This window comes from Dama dama, chromosome 15 (assembly GCF_033118175.1).
Source record: "Dama dama isolate Ldn47 chromosome 15, ASM3311817v1, whole genome shotgun sequence".
Lineage (NCBI taxonomy): Eukaryota > Metazoa > Chordata > Mammalia > Artiodactyla > Cervidae > Dama > Dama dama.
In genome coordinates, this window is record NC_083695.1 from 9,879,124 (window position 1) to 9,900,278 (window position 21,155).

The 21,155-nt window shown below is 41.0% G+C and overlaps 1 protein-coding gene across 4 annotated transcripts in view; it reads right to left on the reverse strand.

Moving 5' to 3' along the window:
- Window positions 1-21,155, reverse strand: part of TBCE (tubulin folding cofactor E) — an 81,883-nt gene that overhangs the window by 19,296 nt on the left and 41,432 nt on the right. For 3 of the 4 annotated variants that reach the window (XM_061161441.1, XM_061161440.1, XM_061161438.1), the window contains 2 exons: window positions 12,288-12,372; window positions 1,280-1,465 (listed from right to left, as the gene is read on the reverse strand). In XM_061161441.1, coding sequence (XP_061017424.1) covers window positions 1,280-1,465; window positions 12,288-12,372 — 271 coding nt within the window. The remainder of the gene's footprint in view (window positions 1-1,279; window positions 1,466-12,287; window positions 12,373-21,155) is intronic. The other variant, XM_061161442.1, reaches the window with a different exon arrangement.

Below are 21,155 nucleotides of genomic sequence, written 5' to 3' on the forward strand. Positions count from 1 at the left end.
AGCATATTAAAAAGCAGAGACATTACTTTGTCAACAAAGGTCTGCCTAGTCAAGGCTATGGTTTTTCCAGTGATCATGTATGGATGTGAGAGTTGGACTATAAAGAAAGCTGAGCACCAAAGAATTGATGCTTTTGAACTGTGGTGTTGGAGAAGACTCTTGAGAGTCCCTTGGACTGCAAGGAGATCCAACCACTCCATCCTAAAGGAGACCAGTCCAGGGTGTTCACTGGAAGGACTGATGCTGAAGCTGAAACTCCAATACTTCAGCCACCTGATGCGAAGAGTTGACTCATTGGAAAAGACCCTGATGCTGGGAGGGATTGGGGGCAGGAGGAGAAGGGGACGACAGAGGATGAGACAGCTGGATGGCATCACCGACTCGATGGACATGAGTTTGAGTAAACTTGGGGAGTTGGTGATGGATAGGGAGGCCTGGTGTGCTGCGATTCATGGGGTCACAAAGAGTCAGACACGACTGAGCGACTGAACTGAACTCCAGAGTGGCCACCAGGGGTCACTACTAGGATGCCTCATCCAGGTCAGGGTCGCACACCACACACTGACCATCACTAAAGGAGTGCAACCTGGTAAGTCACACAAAACCACACAGCTGTGCATGGCTTTGTGTGAATATCAGTTTCCACTCTGGTTCACATGGTGCATCAGAATAAGCAATGAGGCTCTCTGCAGAGCATCACTGTGTTCAAAAGACTTTGAAAGTACAGAGAAAGTTCAAACACAGCAGTTTCAAAATGCATTTAGTGCCCCTTAGACACAGTCACTTCAGGGCACATTTTAAAAGCAAGAGCCCATGGTATTCTGATCCAATAGGTCTCGGATGGGACCCAGAATTCGGCATGTTTCAAAAGCAGCCCAGGTGATGAGGGTGTGCAGAGACGGGAACTACTGGATTTTAGAGGGTGCCATTGTGCTACAGGGCACAGGTAACAAAGCAGACTTCTGTTTCCATTCCTGACTCATCAAATGTCCAACCTTAGCTCCTTAATAATTAGTCACTACAGTGGAGTATGGTATAAATAATAACGGGCAAATCAATGCTTTTCTTTCAATTTAGAAAAGTCCTGTGCTAAAATAAGAACTTTAATTTCCATAAATATTCAATCCTTGGATCCCTCTGATGATTGCAATTTGGTGATCTGCAGAAGAGACCAGCTTGGGAGCAAAGTTCTCAGCACCGACACACGGTCAAGTGAACTTAAATCCTGAACTTGGATGAAACTGTCAAAGTCAGCTCTACCATTATCAGTTTCACTTACCTTTGCTGTTTTATAACAGAGTCAAAACCAATGGTTTCTACAGGTTTATTTCCAATTATAACAATCTGCTCTGTTTCCTCTTCCTTTGGTTCATCTTCTAGCACATAGCGGTTCTTAATTGCCGTGAGAAAGTCTACTCCAAAATTTACTTTGTTTGGACGAATGAAGGATCCGCCTGTTGGGTGCCTGGAAATGGAGATAAACAGAACAGAAATATCATCCGTGGGGACATTTAAATAAGATCGTACGCACAAAAATCCTTTATAAATTGTCAGTCTGCCACAAATGTAAAATGCCTGCATTTACAAATATATTAGCAAATAAAAGCAAGTAAACAATTTTTTTTAATTTTTCATTTGTTTTTATTAGTTGGAGGCTAATTACTTTACAATAACAATTTTTAAAAAGAAGGAAAAAGCAAGTATCATCCACCAAGAATGGCCATAAAGCAAAGTTCTGAAGGTTTTCAAAATTTTCCATATGCTAAAAAAGTAAAAACAGCATAAAAGGGAATATTAAAAAAAAAAAAAGTATAACTGATACAATTGATCATAAAGGGTTGACAGCTGATGCAAGCATGTAAAATCCCAATAGATAAACAGATAAGAAATACAGAACAGATAATTCATGAAACAGGAAAGAATATTAAAACCATGGGGGAAAGTTTCATCTTGCTAATGATTATGAAATGCAAATTTGGGGCTTCCCTGGTGGCTCAGCGGCAAAGAATCTGCCTGCCAATGCAAGAGACACGGATTCGATCCCTGGTCTGGGAAGACCCCATATGCTGCAGGGCAACAAAGCCCATGCTCCACAACTACTGAGCCTGTGCTCTAGAGCCCAGAAGCCACAACTACTGAACCACAGGCCACAACTATTAACGCCTGCACACCCAGAGCCCACGCTCCACATTAAGAGAAGCCACAGCAATGAGAAGCCCATGTACTGGAACTAGAGAGTGCCCACCCCTCGCCACCACAACTAGAGAAGAAGCTCACAGCGCAACAAACACCCAGCACAGCCAAAAATTTAAAATTTAAAAAAGTAAATTCACACAATGAAACTATTTTCAACAAAACTGGCAAAAAATAAAGTCCTAATATTCAAAGACTGCAAGATTGAGTTAGTGTTTGATTGTACAATCATACTCCTGGGAATCTGTCAGCAGGCAATAATTTAAAAATAAAAACAAAACTGCATTTACAAAGATTCTATATAATAGCATTTTTTATAACTGAGGAATTCTGGAAACCATAAAAATGTCCAGCTGGACAGAAACTATTAAGTAAACCAGATAGATGAGGTCATTAAAATATTCTAGCTGTAATACTTAAGAAAACTACTTACAGAATAATGCTGAGATTTCTAAAAACTGATACAAATTGTAAATGACACAACTACAGAAGAATCTTATCTATGGCTAGACAAAGATTGAATAAGGACACAAAGAAATGAAAACATTTGTGGATAACAGGATTACGTACAAAATCTTTTAAATTATAACCTGAACTAAATGAAAGTTCAAATATGGCGATAAAATTAGAGCAAGAATATTCTATATTCTACAGAAGTATAGGATATTTTATCATAATTTATATTTACCACCATTTATATATTTTATATAAATTTATATTTACCATAATTCACATAATTTTAAATTATAAAATTGTTTTATAGCAATTTTTAGCAGTAATCTCTAGAAGAATTTAATAAAAATATTAATCATATTGCCATATGTAAGGACTATTGTCAGGCTTTTCAAGAGACTCAAAACAGATCTTTATAGACATATTACATTTCACCATCAGCACAGGATCATAGCAACAAGACCTGTCAGGGAAATCCAAGTATGCTTATAAAACAGCTGAAAATGGTAGTATCATTTGATCACAGTAAAGAATAAATGATGAAATACACGAATCGCCAAAAATTATACAATAAACACTATTTTGGCTTATACCCTTTTAACTCTTAGGGAACTCAAACTTCCCTAGAAATCACCATAATTAAAGGGGATGAGACGATAAATTTTGTCAATATAAACATATATACATTTTCTTCTGGAATGTGGCTCTAGAGAGATTACCAGATTCTGAAAGGCATTTGTAACCCCAGAGTCAGAAGTGATGCCTCAGGCAAAAAGTGGCCCAGAGGTCGTGAGAACCCCAGAGAGGGAGGCATCCCAGAAGGCAATGGAGACTGGACAATCATGTCCAGGGCTTCTGGACACAGAATCTAGAAACTGGAAAGTGAGCCTGGAAGAAGTGGCTGGGGTGGGGCCGTGAGGCGAGTTCCAAACAGTGAGAGGAGGCTGGGCTTAGATTATTCTCACTCCCAGGAGCTTTATTGGAAAGGGGAGATGTTTTAAGACAGGACAAGGTATCAAACTTATACGCTGATGAAGATAACCCTACAGAGAGGGGGAAACTGTTGATGCAGGAAATTAAATTCTCTGTTGCAGCAAAATCACGTTCTGAATCTGTGTTGTCTGCTGGGATATCAGAGGATCACGGTCTACCAGATGCTACCTAGAAAATCCTTTGGTTTTTTGTTTTTTCTCCCATGTTTCTTCATTTTGGTAAAAGTCACATAATATAAAGCATACTATTTTAACAAATTTAACTGTACACAACATTCACACTGTTGTATGGCTCTCACCACACCCATCTCCCAGATTTTTCTCCTTCCTAAACTGAAACTCTGTCCCCATTAAACACTAACTCCCCACCCACTCTCATCTGGCCCCTGGCATCTACCAGCGTCCTTTCTGACTCCATGAATTTGACTCTTCTAGGTACCTCGTATAAGTGAAATTAAACAGTATTTGTCCACACCTAATGTAGTTTGATGGGAAAGGCAATGGCACCCCACTCCAGTACTCTTGCCTGGAAAATCCCATGGACAGAGGAGCCTGGTAGGCTGCAGTCCGCTGAGTCGGATAAGACTGAGCGACTTCACTTTCACTTTTCACTTTCATGCACTGGAGAAGGCAATGGCAACCCACTGCAGTGTTCTTGCCTGGAGAATCCCAGGGACGGGGGAGCCTAGTGGGCTGCTGTCTATGGGGTCACACAGAGTCGGACACGACTGAAGTGACTTAGCAATGTAGTTTGGAATGCAGAAATAACATTGCTTTAACTGTAGGAATTTAAGAGATTAGATCTGATAGACAGAGTGCCTGAAAAACTATGGATGGAAGTTCGTGACACTGTACAGGAGGCAGTGATCAAGACCATCCCCAGTAAAAAGAAACGCAAAACAGCAAAATGGTTGTCTAAGGAGGCCTTACAAATAGCTGAGAAAAGAAGAGAAGCGAAAGGCAAAGGAGAAAAGGAAAGATATATCCATTTGAATGCAGAATTCCAAAGAATAGCAAGGAGAGATTAAAAAAAAGCCTTCTTCAGTGATCAATGCAAAGAAACAGAGGGAAAAAATAAAATGGAAACTCTAGAGATCTCTTCAAGAAAATTAGATACCAAAGGAATACTTCATGCAAAAATGGGCACAATAAAGGACAGAAATGGTATGGACCTAACAGAAGCAGAAGATATTAAGAGGTGGTAAGAACACACAGAAGAACTACACAAAAAAGATCATGACCCAGATAACCACGATCATGTGAATCACTCACCTAGAGCAATCCTGGAATGCGAAGTCAAGTGGGTCTTGGGAAGCATCACAACAAAGCTGGTGGAGGTGATGGAATTCCAGTTAAGCTATTTCAAATCCTAAACGATGATGTTAAAAGTGTTGCACTCAATATGCCAGCAAATTTGGAAAACTCAGCAGTGGCCACAGGACTGGAAAAGGTCTGTTTTCATTCTGATCCCAAAGATAATCAATGCCAAATAATGTTCAAACTACTGCACTATTGCAATCATCTCACAAACTAGCAAAGTAATGCTCAAAATTCTCCAAGGCAGGCTTCAACAGTACATGAACCGAGAACTGCCAGATGTTCAGCTGGATTTAGAAAAGGCAGGGGAATCAGAGATCAAATTGTCAACATCGAAATAGCAAGAGAATACTGGAAAAGCATCTACTTCTGCTTTGTTGACTATGCCAAAGCCTTTGACTGTAAACTGTGGAAAATTCTTCAAGAGATGGGAATACCAGACCACTTTAACTGCCTCCTGAGAAACCTGTATGCAGGTCAAGAAGCAACAGTTAGAACCAGACATGGAACAACAGACTGGTTCAAAATTGGGAAAGAAGTATGTCAAGGCTGAATATTGTCACCCTGCTTATTTAACTTATATGCAGAGTACATCATGTGAAATGCCTGGCTGGATGAAGCACAAGCTGGAGTCAAAATTGCTGGGAGAAATATCAATAACCTCAGATACGCAGATGACACCACCCTATGGCAAAAAGCAAAGAACTAAAGAGCCTCTTGATGAAAGTGAAAGAGGAGAGTGAAAAAGCTTAAAATTCAACAATCAGAAAACAAAGATCATGGCATCCGGTCCCATCACTGCTTGGCAAATAGATGGGGAACAATGGAAACAGTGACAAACATTATTTTTTTGGGCTCCAAAATCACTGCAGATGGTGACTGCAGCCATGAAATTAAAAGACGCTTGCTCCTTGCAAGAAAAGTTATGACCAACCTAAACAGCATATTAAAAAGCAGAGACATTACTTTACCAACAAAGATCCATCTAGTCAAGGCTATGGTTTTTCCAGCAGTCATGTATGGATTTGAGAACTGGACTATAAAGAAAGCTGAGCATCAAAGAATTGATGCTTTTGAACTGGGGTGTTGAAGAAAACTCTTGAAGGTCCCTTGGACTGCAAGAAGATCCAACCAGTCCATCCTAAAGGAAATCAGTCCTGAATATTCAGTGGAAGGACTGATGCTGAAGCTGAAACTCCAATACTTTGGCCACCTGATGCAAAGAACTGACTACTTCGAAAAGACCCTGATGCTGGGAAAGATTGAAGGCAGGACAAGGGGACGACAAAGGATGATGGTTGGATGGCATCACCAACTCAACGAACATGAGTTTGAGTAAACTCTGGGAGTTAGTGATGAAAAGGGAAGCCTGGCGTGCTGCAGTCCATGGGGTCACAAAGAGTTGGACACGACTGAGCGACTGAACTGAACTGAACGGAACTAAAGGATCCTAGTGTAAAGAACACAGTTCTGTTTAAATAAAACACATTTCTGTCACTTGGCTAAAGAGATTAAATGTAGCTAGCCTCATTTTAAAGGTTCAAAGGAATCTACCTAAGAGATGATCTAATGCAGGACCTCTCAAACTCAACCCAGTCAGTCACCTGGAAAACTTGCTACCCCATGGACTGTAGGTCACCAGGCTCCTCTGTCCATGGGACTCTCCAGGCAAGAATACTGGAGAAGCTGTGCTCTCTTCCAAGGGGATCTTCCACAGAGGTGCACAGCCAAGACCAAACATCGTGGAGTCCTGATGACTAGTGCACTATCCTTTCCTGCATCTCTATCTCTATCTCTCCTCACTATCACAAATTTTAGTAGTTAGTAGATCTGTTAGTAGGTATTATTATTTAATGCTGTTTAGTAAAGAAATAAAACAAGCACTTTTATAATAAATGAGAAAACAACAATGCAAAACAAATACCATGGTTTTCATTTCTGTCCTTAATTTATACTTTTAAAAACTGTGGTAATGAACAATTTCATGGTATAGTCAAAGCTATGGTTTTTCCAGTAGTCATGTATGGATGTGAGAGTTGGACCATAAAGAAGGCTGAGCACCAAAGAATTGATGCTTTTGAACTGTGGTATTGGAGAAGACTCCAGAGAGTCCCTTGGGCTGCAAGGAGATCAAACTAGTCAATCCTAAAGGAAATCAACACTAAGTATTCACTGAAGGACTGATGCTGAAACTGAAGCTCCAGTACTCTGGACATCTGATGCAAAGAACCGACTCATCAGAAAAGACCCTGAAGCTGCGAAAGGTTGAAGTCAGGAGGGAAAGGGGATGACAGAGGACAAGATTGTTGGATGGCATCACCAACTCAATGGACATGAGTTTGAGCAAGCTCCGGGAGATAGTGAAGGACAGTGAAGCCTGGCCTGCTGCAGTCCAGGGGCTTGCAAAGAGTTGGATACAACTGAGCGACTAACAACAACGAACAATTCAAGAATAGACCTTTACTAGAGCGTAGTTTGGCTGCAGGCAGAGGAAAGGAGTCAGGAATGGTGTTGGATGGTTGCAAAGTAGACTCTGTGCCTTTTTCAGATCAAGGATAACATCCAAGGTCAGTCTCCTCTGCAATATTCCTGGCAGGTCTCTCAGAAAATAAGACAGTGCTGTAAATACTGAAAAATACCAGCTGAATGAGTGCCCATCGATAACCATAAATCTCCAAAGGTAAACTAGTAATTCATAAAGATTCCACTGAAATAGATTACTATCAAGATGTTGCATCTGAACACTGAAATACTGAACCCTGTCTAAAGAGAAAAAACTGGGGGAGGGGAGGGAGTGAAGGGGGAAGAGCACAAAATTTTTTCTCTTATAAACACTCAGCATGGTTCAAGCATGCCTGCTTCTGCCCACCAATTACAGAATGCAGGTAGCAAAATTCACATCCTGACCATGGCCCTTGCAGAAATGGAAGACTCTCACAAAGCACTGTAATCAAGATGAGGTCTGCCCAACAGAGTTCTCAGATAAAATTCAGGTGCCCAGTTAAATCTGGATTTCAGATAAACAATGGTATGTATGATGCATGTCCCATGCTTACACTAAAAAATGATTTCCTGCTTATCTGCAATCCAAATTTCACCTGGATTTTCTGTTTTTATTCAGTGAATCCAGCAACACTACTCAAAGGTAAAGGGAGACCAACAGAGCCCAAAAGTCCCATAGTAAACATTTTTTTTTTAAACTGGGGATGGTTTAAATGCTGGGTGCTGGGAAAGACTGGGTCCCTGGAGCGTATCAGATAAATGTCAATCTCGATATCTTGCTTGTTACAAGCTTGCCCAGAGCCTACTCACCAAGATCGCATAACTAACCATTCACCCTGAGAGAACTATTCACTCATTTAACGTATAGGGAGACTTGACCTAGTGAACTCATTTTCCCAGCAGGGGGAAAAAAAAAGGCCAGTAGATAGGCATCTTTTTGCACCTTCCTTCTGAACGTCACAATTTCTATTTTGCCCTGATTCATGGAAAGCTTCCAAAAATGAAATCTCTCTCTTCACCTTTTATGGAGGTTCACCCTGCCTGTAACCTATTAGCACATTTAGTGATTATTTTATTTTATTATTTTTTTAAGTGATTATTTAAAAAATTCTTCTATTCACTTTATACCACATTCTCAGTCATTCAGCTGTATCCGACTCTTTGTGTCCCCATGGCCTATAGCCTATATCCTATAGAATCCAATATCCATGGGATTTTCCGAGTAAGAACATTGGAGCAAGTTGCCATTTCCTACTCCAGGGCATCTTCACAACCCAGGGATCAAACCCGCGTCTTTTATGTCTCCTGCATTGGCGGACTGGTTCTTTACCACTAGCGCCACCTTGGAAGCATTTTATACCATACTAGTAGAATATTTTACTTATTTTTTAATTAATTTTTATTGCAATATAGTTGCTTTACAGTGTATATAGTCAATTCTCATTAGTTATCTATTTTATACAGAGTATCAATAGTATATATATGTCAATCCCCATCTCCCAATTGATCCCAGTCCCCAGGGAGAATATTTTATACTGATTTATTAACGCTCATTCAAGAACTTCAAAATACTTTACGACAATCTTAGGCTACACACAGTAATAAATAAAGGGGCTTCCATTTGTTAACTAGTATCGTGGATAAAATTTGGGACACCATATCCCCTCTGATGCCAAGTATAAATTCTATTTATGGTGCTGAAGAACACATTTTAAGATTTCTTGATCACCAGAAAAGAGAAATCATATAATTACCTAGAAAGTGAACATTTTCAATAATAGCTGAGGGTAAAATACTGACCCAAACAGTTCTAAGAGTTTAGAGTATAGGTTGTTTAGGTTGAGAAAAAAAGCACTGAAAATCCACACACAGAGAACTGCAGGGTTCATCAGCTTAACTGACCACTCAACTCCTCCAAAGACAAGAGACGGAGAAAAAGGAGCGGCCGAGAGAGACATTGATGACTGGTTCACAGCCGTACATTTGGGGCAAACCTGTAGACTGCTCCTGTATACTGACAAAGTCACAGATATTAACTATGGGCACTTAATACTGTAAATAAGAGACTGCCACATTTACCTTAGGTTATACAGAAATCAAACTGAAACTAAAGATGACGTGAAATTACCAGCACCCACGTTCAGAGGGAAGAATGTACGCCCTGAGCTGGGCTTTGAAAACCACCCTATCTGTTCCCAAGGTCTGCTCTCAAGCGGCAGGGTGTCACCCCAGTGACCTGAGATGATGGGGAGACTCAAGAAGTGGGGGGTTCAATATACCCAGTTCAATATACCCTGATATCCTGTTTACAATGCAGAGGCCAGCAAACTATAGTCTTCACAAGACATGTGTGCTAGAGCACATAACCTCACTGTTAAACACCATGTCTGACACAGTTGGTTGCTTGATAGTAACACATGCTTCTGAAGAGATGGAGATCTGAGTTCTGCTATCAAGACGGCACTTCTGACTCACTTACCTCACTTAAAATGGGTATGCCACCCTTTTTGTCATTTACCTATTTCACAAGTCTAAGATGAGAACATTTATCATCTGGCAACATTAAACTGCTCTGGCTTCGTGAAAACAGCATCAAAGCATTAGAATGCTTACTGTGGTTAAAAAAAAAAAAAACTTACTGTAATTATGGTTTTCCAAGTAAAATTGAAATATGATTATATGAAAGAAGACTCCAATAAAGTTAGTAAGAGATCTGAATTAACTTAATAACAAGTACATGTGATGTAATCTGTTTTGTCTGATTTAGAGATTCCAAGATACTGACATAATCTTTACTAGTTGAAGCCATGTTCGAACGAATATTCACATCAGTATTAACAACTATAAAGGAAAAGGTCATTCCTTTAGTTTAGATCAGTGGTTATCCACCATATCAGAGCCAATGCACCCTTTTACACTGCCCCCCAAAACAACCTGAAATGGAATTACCTACCCATATAGGATTTCAAAGTCAAGAAAAATGCCCATTTCATTGAAACAGAAGTAATTTATAGTAAGATAATATGTATTTCGACATGCAGATGCTCAGGAAAGGCTGTGAGTAGGAGACACAACAAAACAAGGAGATGTATTTCAAGAGTAAGAACGGAACACCAAACCCACTCCCTTCAGCACTTCAGGGCAAACCCCACGTCTGCCGGGACTGACGCCATCCTCAGGTCACTACTCAGAGGCCAAGACTATCATCACATCCAGAGACGACCGCGGACACGCAGCCATGGGTGATTGGGAGGCAGTGGAGCAGGCACCACAGGAAACATTCCCTCCACTGGAGGCTTGTGAGGCCATGGCCCAGGTAAGCCATCAACAGGCCCAGCTAAGAAATTTCTATTCCCACACCTTTCTAAACACATAAATTGCTCCCTTCATCTCCATAAACTTGAAAGATTCTGAGCTGGCCTTGTGACACATGTGTCATCAACACTGGCCTCTAGGAACATGCCAATTCTTCCATCCTGACTTTTCAAAATTACAGACTGCTAAACTAGCAAACAGTTTGCGATTATCTAATTGTGACCTTCATTTTAGAGGTCAGTAAAGTTAGATTTGTTTAGGGTTCTAAAGATTGTTAAAACCAAAGCATGAAGCTGCTTGATTTCCAGGAATGTGTTCACTGTACAACATTTAAAGAATGATAAGCTTGATATTCCCCTTCAGGGATCACAGCCTTTCCATGCTGAAGGGGCTTGTGAAACTCAATGAAGCTATGAGCTATGTCATGCAAGGCCACCCAAGATGGACAGGTGACAGGGAAGAGCTCTGACAAAACATGGTCCACTGGAGGAGGAGATGGCAAACCACTCCAGGATTCTTGCTGCAAGAACTTCATGAACAGTATAAAAAGGGAAAAAGATATGACACCATAAAATGAGTCCACCAGGTTGGAAGGTGTCCAGTATGCTACTGGGAAAGAGCAGTTGGAAATGCTCAGAAAGAATGAAGCAGCTGGGCCAAAGCAGAAATGATGCTCAGTTATGGATGTGTCTGGTGGTGAAAGTAAAGTCTGATGCTATAAAGAACAATACTGCATAGAAACTTGGAATAGTTAGGTCCATGAATTAAAGTAAATTGGACATGGTCAACCAGGAGATGACAAGAGTGATGTCCACTTGTAAGGTTAAAACTGAGAGTCTTAAAAACAAGGAAAAAGGACTTCCCTGGTGGTTGAGCAGTTAAGAATCCTCCTGCCATGCAGGAGACACGGATCCAATCCCTGGTCCAAGAAGATTCCACATGCTTCGGGGCAACTAAGCTCCCATGAGCTGCAACTACTGAACCACACACGCCCTAGAACCTCCACTGCAACGAGAAGTCTGCGTGCCACAACTAGAGCGTAGCCCCCACTTGCCGCAGCGAGAGAAAGCCCGCCCTCAGCACGAAGACTCAGCATGGCCAAAAATAAATAAACAAAAAGCATAACAAATTAAAAAGATAATAAAAACAAGGAAAAAATTCTACAAATAGCATGGGCTTTTTAGAATACACCAAATTCTACATTTTAACCACCCCAAGAGTCAAATGCCTCTTCTTCTCCATCCCCCTTTATTCAATATAACCATGTCAGGGACTTCCCTGGGGTTCAGACCCCCTTCCAATTCAGGGAACTTGGGCTCAGTCCCTGGCTGGGGAACTATGATCCCACATGGCTGGGGGCAAATAAGCCTGCGTGCTGCAACTAGACAGCCACAAGAGCGCCAAAAGGAAGATCCCAGGAGCTGCAGCTGAGAGCTGACGCAGCCAAATAAACACATAAACAGTTTAAAGATAAATAAAGACAGACAACCAGGCCAATTCAAAATGGAAAGTTACCTGCATTTAAAATACACAGTCCCTTCGTGGCTTCCATCGTGCTTTCCCCGCTCAGGATTGTCCCATTCTACTCCTAACCAGAGTCCTGGCAGAACAAGAAAACCCAAATGAGAAATTAGAACAAGGTGAGGCTCCATTTTTCTGCAAGCAAATACAGTTTGCAATGGAAACCATACCACACAGACACCACTGGGGAAGAAAGAAGTCTTAAAAAAGTAACCTTGGACTCAGGACTTAAACAGCAAAGGCAAACAGTAAGTTTGGTTCAAAAAAATCAACAAAATATACAACTGCAGAAAATAACTATAGCTACTGAGCACTTATGTGCCAGGAACTTTGCTTTATTTCATGTTATCCTTACAACAGACATTTCATCTTTACAAATGAGATATTATTATCTTTTTTTAACAGTTTCTGAACAAATACACACTTTTTTGAGTTCTAGCCTAGCAATATGCTGTTCATAAAGTAAAATGATATATATATAACTAGTATTCTTCTTCAATTTATGTAAAATAACACCCAAAGTCACACATCTTCACGTCATTCTAACTGCAGAAGCCAATACTTACTCACCATGCTATGCCATGTATAACTCATATCTTATATTTGCAAACCACATTCAGTTTTCAGAGCATTTTCTTACCTTCCCCTCTCCCTTCTACCTGTATTTATTAAGTACCCACTATCCCATGGACAGAGGAGCCTGGTAGGTTATGGTCCAAGGCACCGCAAAGAAACGGACACAACTGAAGTGACTTAGTGCACACACGCATGCACACAGAACTGTGCTGGGTGCACAAGTATGTGAGGCAAAGAGTTTCACTTCTGGATCTACCCTCCTGCGGAGAACTAGAAAATCTAGATAAGCAATTTTTAAAAATCACTTTACACCAATTAGAATGGCTTGTGTCAACAAAACAAAAGAGAAAATAAGTGTTGGCAGGGATATGTAGAAAGTGTTCATCTTATGCATTGCTAGTAGGAATGTAAAATGGTGTAGCCACTCTGGAAAACAGCACAGTGATTCCTCAGCAAGCTACACACAGAACTATCACCTAATCGAGCAATTCTACTTCTGGGTAAACACCCAAAGAACTGACAGCAGGAACTCAAATAGGTATTAGTATACTTGTCTTCATAGCAGCATTATTCAAAATAGCCAAAAGTGAACTGATGAGTAGATACAGTGTCCAACGACGGATCAATTACTAAACAAAATGTGGTCTGTCCATACAATGGACTATTATTCAGTCTTAAAAAGGAATGAAATTCTGACACATTGTACAACATGGATGAACCCTAAAGACTTTATGCTAAGTGAACTAAGCCAGACACACAAAAACAAACAATACATGCATGCTAAGTCATTTCAGTCATATCTGATTCTTTGCGACTCCATGGACTGCAGCCCACCAGGCTCCTCTGTCCCTGGGATGCTCCAAGAGAGAATAATGGAGTGGGTTGCCATTTCCTCCTTTAAGGGATCTTCTGGACCGAAGGACTGAACCCACACCTCTTACGTCTCCTGCACTGGCAGGCGGGTTCTTTACCACTAGTGCCACCTGGATTTTCTTCAGAAAGAGAGAAATGTTCAGTCCTTCACCCCAAAGTCCATGCACTCACCACCTGGTCCCCCCCATGACCTGGCACTTTAGACCCAGGTCCACCTGGCACCTGCCTGCCACCAAGGGCCCACGCACCTGAAGCTGACGCCCCCAAGGCACGTTCCCCAGGCAGCTGGCACACTGCCAAAGCAGTCTGCTTTATCTGTGTGCAAGCAGCTGTCCGGCGGTGGGGTGGCAGGACACTGGGCTTGGCTTATTTGAAGCTGAATAAAATTGTATAAACTGAGTCATTTCTGATTAACTCTGCTAAAACCACATCATGAAACTAGAGCATAGGAAAGAACTGTTTTCAGAAAGAAACCCAAGTCTCTAGATAATAGGTTCATACCCAATACTGATGTCTAGGCATCATAACAGGGGCTGATAAAAATTAACTCAAATACAGAAATCATGTCCTACAATTAAAATAAATCCCAATGCCCCTGCTATAGACTTGCGGTGGGGGAGGGGGGAACACTGAGTATTCTGATTCATAATGTATTCTGACGCCCACTGAAGTTAAAGGGGTCATATGAAAACCTTGAAAACACGTGTGTTTACACCTCAGCTCATTAGGGCAAAACTGAGACCAATGTTAGGTCCGAGTAGAAAAAACCTAGACGTGTGGGAGAAGTGTAACCAGGTTTCCTTCAGAGTGAGGTTCCACGCTCAGCCCAGTCCAACCCAGAACAGACCATGGCCATGGAAAGGGAGCCAGCTGACCACGTCTCGAGGTGATACACAAAGAAGAGGGGACATGGTGTAGAATCAGGGTGGTCAATGGGACCCCCGCAGCCTCCAACCCCAGAGCCCCTGCCCCAAACCACAGAATCTGTCAGGATTTCTAACTTGGGGTGTTTCCACTTCCACACCCCCACTAGGCAATGGGGACAGAGGGGCCTGAGAACTTCTGGCTCCGTTTCCTGGGCCGTGATGGGGAAGGCATCCTTGGCCACCCAGATAGGACCTCATCCCACCCCCAGTCCCTCCCCCTGCACAAAGGCGGCTGAATGTGGGGGGTAGGACTCGGCACTCCAGGCTCAGTGGGGTGTCCCGGGCCCCTGCTCTGGAAACCCAACTGTGTGTGTCGTTCAGCAGAGACGAAGTCTGGGGCCACCTATATGAGATGCCTAGAATACTCAAATTCATAGAAACAGAAAGTAGGATGGTGTCTGCCAGGAGCTGAGGGGAGGATAGAACAGAAAGTTATTGCTTAATGGCTACAGGGTTTCACTTCCGTGAAATGAAGCGGGTTCTGGATATGAATGGTGGTGATGACTGTACAACGTTATTCTACTTAAAATCACTGAATTAAAAGTGACTCTAATGTTAAGTTCAGTTATGTATAACTTACCACAATTTAAAATACACACACACACACACACACATATATCTTTCAAACCACCAGGGAGCTAAAAAGGCACTGAAGAATTACAAGGCCAAAATCTGACAGAAGAGGGAAACCTGGAGTTAAGTGAAGCCTTGGAGCAACTTTTTTCCCTTGGGCATCTGCTGATTCTGGCAGAAAAGGCTGAAAAGCTAAAAAGCTGAACAAAGCTTTGTTCAGCTTTGGATAGAGCTTTCGAGGGACTAAGGCTTCCCCAGTGGCTCAGTTGGTAAAGAATCTGCCTGTATTGCAGAAGACCCGGGTTCGATCCTTGGGTCGGAAAGACTCCCTGGAGAAGGAAATGACAACCCACTCCAGTATTCTTGCCTGGAGAATTCCATGGACAGAGGAGCCAGGCAGGCTACAGTCCATGATCGCAGAGTTGGACACGACTATGTGACTAACTTTCACTTTTTTTTTTTTTTTTTATTAGTTGGAGGCTAATTACTTCACATCATTTCAGTGGGTTTTGTCATACATTGATATGAATCAGCCATGGATTTACACGTATTCCCCATCCCGATCCCCGCTCCCACCTCCCTCTCCACCCGATTCCTCTGGGTCTTCCCAGTGCACCAGGCCGGAGCACCCGCCTCATGCATCCCACCTGGGCTGGTGATCTGTTTCACCATAGATAGTATACATGCTGTTCTTTTGAAATATCCCACCCTCACATTCTCCCACAGAGTTCAAAAGTCTGTTCTGTATTTCTGTGTCTCTTTTTCTGTTTTGCATATAGGGTTATCATTACCATCTTTCTAAATTCCATATATATGTGTTAGTATGCTGTAATGTTCTTTATCTTTCTGGCTCACTTCACTCTGTATAAGGGGCTCCAGCTTCATCCATCTCATTAGAACTGATTCAAATGAATTCTTTTTAACAGCTGAGTAATATTCCATGGTGTATATGTACCACAGCTTCCTTATCCATTCGTCTGCTGATGGGCATCTAGGTTGCTTCCATGTCCTGGCTATTATAAACAGTGCTGTGATGAACATTGGGGTGCACTTGTCTCTTTCAGATCTGGTTTCCTCAGTGTGTATGCCCAGAAGTGGGATTGCTGGGTCATATGGCAGTTCTAGTTCCAGTTTTTTAAGAAATCTCCACACTGTTTTCCATAGTGGCTGTACTAGTTTGCATTCCCACCAACAGTGTAAGAGGGTTCCCTTTTCTCCACACCCTCTCCAGCATTTATTGCTTGTAGACTTTTGGATAGCAGCCATCCTGACTGGCGTGTAATGGTACCTCATTGTGGTTTTGATTTGCATTTCTCTAATAATGAGTGATGTTGATCTCAATTACAGGAAAAAAATTGTTAAAACTTCAAACATATGGAGGCTAAATAACACGCTTCTGAATAACCAACAAATCATAGAAGAAATCAAAAAAGAAATCAAAATATGTATAGAAATGAATGAAAATGAAAACACAACAACCCAAAACCTATGGGACACTGTAAAAGCAGTGCTAAGGGGAAGGTTCATAGCATTACAGGCTTACATCAAGAAACAAGAAAAAAGCCAAATAAACAACCTAACTCTACACCTAAAGCAATTAGAGAAGGAAGAAATGAAGAACCCCAGGGTTAGCAGAAGGAAAGAAATCTTAAAAATCAGGGCAGAAATAAATGCAAAAGAAACTAAAGAGACCATAGCAAAAATCAACAAAGCTAAAAGCTGGTTTTTTGAAAAAATAAACAAAATTGACAAACCATTAGCAAGACTCATTAAGAAACAAAGAGAGAAGAACCAAATTAACAAAATCAGAAATGAAAATGGAGAGATCACCACAGACAACACTGAAATACAAAGGATCATAAGAGACTACTACCAGCAGCTCTATGCCAATAAAATGGACAACTTGGATGAAATGGACAAATTCTTAGAAAAGTATAACTTTCCAAACCTGAACCAGGAAGAAATAGAAGATCTTAACAGACCCATCACAAGCAAGGAAATCGAAACTGTAATCAAAAATCTTCCAGCAAACAAAAGCCCAGGACCAGATGGCTTCACAGCTGAATTCTACCAAAAATTTAGAGAAGAGCTAACACCTATCTTACTCAAACTCTTCCAGAAAATTGCAGATGAAGGTAAGCTTCCAAACTCATTCTATGAGGCCACCATCACCCTAATTCCAAAACCAGACAAAGATGCCACAAAAAAGAAAACTACAGGCCGATGTCACTGATGAACATAGATGCAAAAATCCTTAACAAAATTCTAGCAAACAGAATCCAACAACATATTAAAAAAATCATACACCATGACCAAGTGGGCTTTATCCCAGGAATGCAAGGATTCTTTAATATCCGCAAATCAATAAATGTAATACACCACATTAACAAATTGAAAGATAAAAACCATATGATTATCTCAATAGATGCAGAGAAAGCCTTTGACAAAATTCAACACTCATTTATGATTAAAACTCTCCAAAAAGCAGGAATAGAAGGAACATACCTCAACATAATAAAAGCTATATATGACAAACCCACAGCAAGCATCACCCTCAATGGTGAAAAATTGAAAGCATTTCCCCTGAAATCAGGAACAAGACAAGGGTGCCCACTCTCACCACTACTATTCAACATAGTGTTGGAAGTGCTGGCCACAGCAATCAGAGCAGAAAAAGAAGTAAAAGGAATCCAGATAGGAAAAGAAGAAGTGAAACTCTCACTGTTTGCAGATGACATGATCCTCTACATAGAAAACCCTAAAGACTCTACCAGAAAATTACTAGAGCTAATCAATGAATATAGTAAAGTTGCAGGATATAAAATTAACACACAGAAATCCCTTGCATTCCTATATACTAACAATAACTTTCACTTTTGAAGGAGTAAGAGATAAATAATGAAAATCAGAGTCTCCCAAGGAAGGTGGAGGTTGCCAGAAACTCTCTAGGTTTTGTTCTGGTCCTTGAAATGCTTTCAACCTAAGAGCAAGAAGAACCAACCTAAATAGTCTATCCCCTGTAGTGAATGAAGGTTAACGTCAAACAATCACATTCCCAGATGTGCTTAGGTGACCTGGGATTGCTGGGACCTTCTGCATCTGCCAGAGTTCACTTCAGTCCTCTCTGGAAGAAGACACCACCACTGCAAAGCTCAAATTATAACTCTTCACAACCAATACCTGGCACTCAAAGAAAAACAACTAAGCACAGAAAAAGACAAGCGTCTATGACTAGAAACCAAGAAAAACAACAGCCAAGAGAGACTGACTAAGAGATTGCACCCAACTGTGTCAAAAGAGGCTGCAACGTGGTGAGGAACTTGAACTTCACCCTGCTTCTCCAGAGAAACTTACAAGCATGGAGAAAAGAAAGACATAACAGACGGGCAACAGGCACACAAAAAGATGCACATCATCACTAATTGTTAGAGAAATGCAAATCAAAACTACAATGCAAATCAAAACTACAATGAGGTACCATTTCACACCCGTCAGAACGACAAGTCTACAAATAACAAATACTGGAGAGGGTATGGGGAAAGGGAAACCCTCTTACACTGTTGGTGGGAATGTAAATTGGTGCAGCTACTATGGAAAACAATATGGAGGTTCCTCAAAAAATTAAAAATAGAGCTCACATATGACCAGCAATCCCACTCCTAGACATGTATCCAGACAAGAATTAAAGAATTAAAAAAACTCTTAATTCAAAAAGATACATGACCCCTATGTTCACAGCAGCACTATTTACAATAGCCAAGACATAGAAGCAACCTAAATGCCCATCAACAGATGAATGGATAGAGACGGTATACGTACACAAGGAAATATTACTCAGCCATTACAAAGAATGAAGTAATGCCATCTGCAGCAACATGGATGAATCCAGAGATTATCACACTAAGCAAAGTAAATCAGAGAAAGACAAATACCCTATGACATCACCTATATGTGGAAGCTACAGTATGATACAAATGAACATATCTAAAAAATGAAAACTCACAGATGAAGAGAACAGATTTACGGTTGCCAGGCATGGGGTTCGGGTGGCAGGTTGGGAAGGATTAGGAGTTTGGGATTAGCAGTTGCAAACTATCATATGTAAGATGGATAAGCAACAAGGTCTTACTGTATAGAATGGGGAACCATGTTCAATATCCTGTGAGAATTAAGCCATAATAGCAGAAAACATACATATATATATATCACTAACAACAGCAACAACAACAAAAAAGCTGAAGGAGGGTACATAAGAAGCATTAAAAGAGGATAGCAGAGAATAATTGAAAAAGTACTAGTCAAGCAGCTTTGAGTTTCCTTGCAGCAAAAAGAAAAAGATGCAATCTTCTTGGTCAGTAGTGAAACCATCTCAGTTTTTTCCTGTTCCCTGAGCTAACAGTAATTTGTCACGGAGTGTTTGTTTGTATAAAGGGCATTAAGATAATGAAGAACACATCTCACTTGATAGCATCTTTATAACATATTCACTGGTGTTTCAGAAGTGGCTATTTCTTAATTGAAGCCTCAGCCGAAGTCCAGGATCGAAAGCTTGGTTTTGTAAAGGCAGTTATACTAAGGGCTCAGATGGTTTTATTTTGCTTTCTGGTGGCTTCCTAGTGCAACCAAGGGAATAAAAACTTAATCTCAAAATGGGACATCAGAATCATCTAGGGAGCACATTTTATTTGTTTATTTTTAGCTCTACCACTTTATTGCTACCAACCCATCTCCCTCCACCCTCGTGCACACATGCCCAGTCATGTAACCCCGTGGACTGCAGCCCGCCAGGCTCCTCTGTCCATGGACTTTTCCAGGCAAGAATACTGGAGTAGGTTGCCATTTCCTTCTCCATAGGGAGCACATTTTAAATGATGAGTCCTAGAACTTAACTCTGAAATAGTGAATTAGAATCTCTGCATGTCCAACCTGAGAATTCATATTTCTAACAAGACTCCAGGAACACTGCATTAGCCTCCCTTTGCTAGACATATTACCTTGGCTAGACTTCGTTCTACAGTGAAATGACAGTGATTCCAAACTGAAGTCACTTATAATAAACTGAACAACAGGTATTCTATTTATCTGTTAATAGTCCTACAACACATGGTTGATAAGGGTAATAGTTTAGCCAAACAAAGAACACATTTTCTGTCATTGAAGGCCAGTAATTACAGATTTTTATATTCATCACACTGATGACTGCAAAGTATTATGCTCTAAAAAAAACATATTATAATTTTCCTATAGATGAAAATTAAGTGTTTTAAGAACACTTTAAAAAGTACTTTTTCCTAATTCATTGTAATAACAACAATAATCAGTCAGTCAGTTCAGTCACTCAGTCATGACTGACTCTTTGCGACCCAATGGACTGTAGCACGCCAGCCCTCCCTGTCCATCACCAACTCCCGGAGCTTGCTCAAACTCATGTCCATTGAGTCAGTGGTGCCATCCAACCATCTCATCCTCTGTCATCCCCTTCTCCTCCTGCCTTCAGTCTTTACCAGCATCAGGGTCTTTTCCAAGTAGTCAGTTCTTTGCATCCGGTGGCCAAAGTACTGGAGTTTCAGCTTCAGCATCAGTCCTTTCAATAAATATTTAGGATTGATTTCATTTAGGATTGACTAGTTTGATCTCCTTGCTGTCCAAGGGACTCTCAAGAGTCTTCTCCAGCACCACAGTTCAAAAGCACCAATTCTTCAGCACTCAGCTTTCTTTATAGTCCAATTCTGACATCCATACATGACTACTGGAAAAACCACAGCCTTGACTAGATGGACCTCTGGTGGCAAAGTAATGTCTCTGCTTTTTAGTATGCTGTCTAGGTTGGTCATAGCTTTTCTTCCACAGAACAGGCGTCTTTTAATTTCATGGCTGCAGTCACCAACTGCGGTGATTTTGGAGCCCAAGAAAA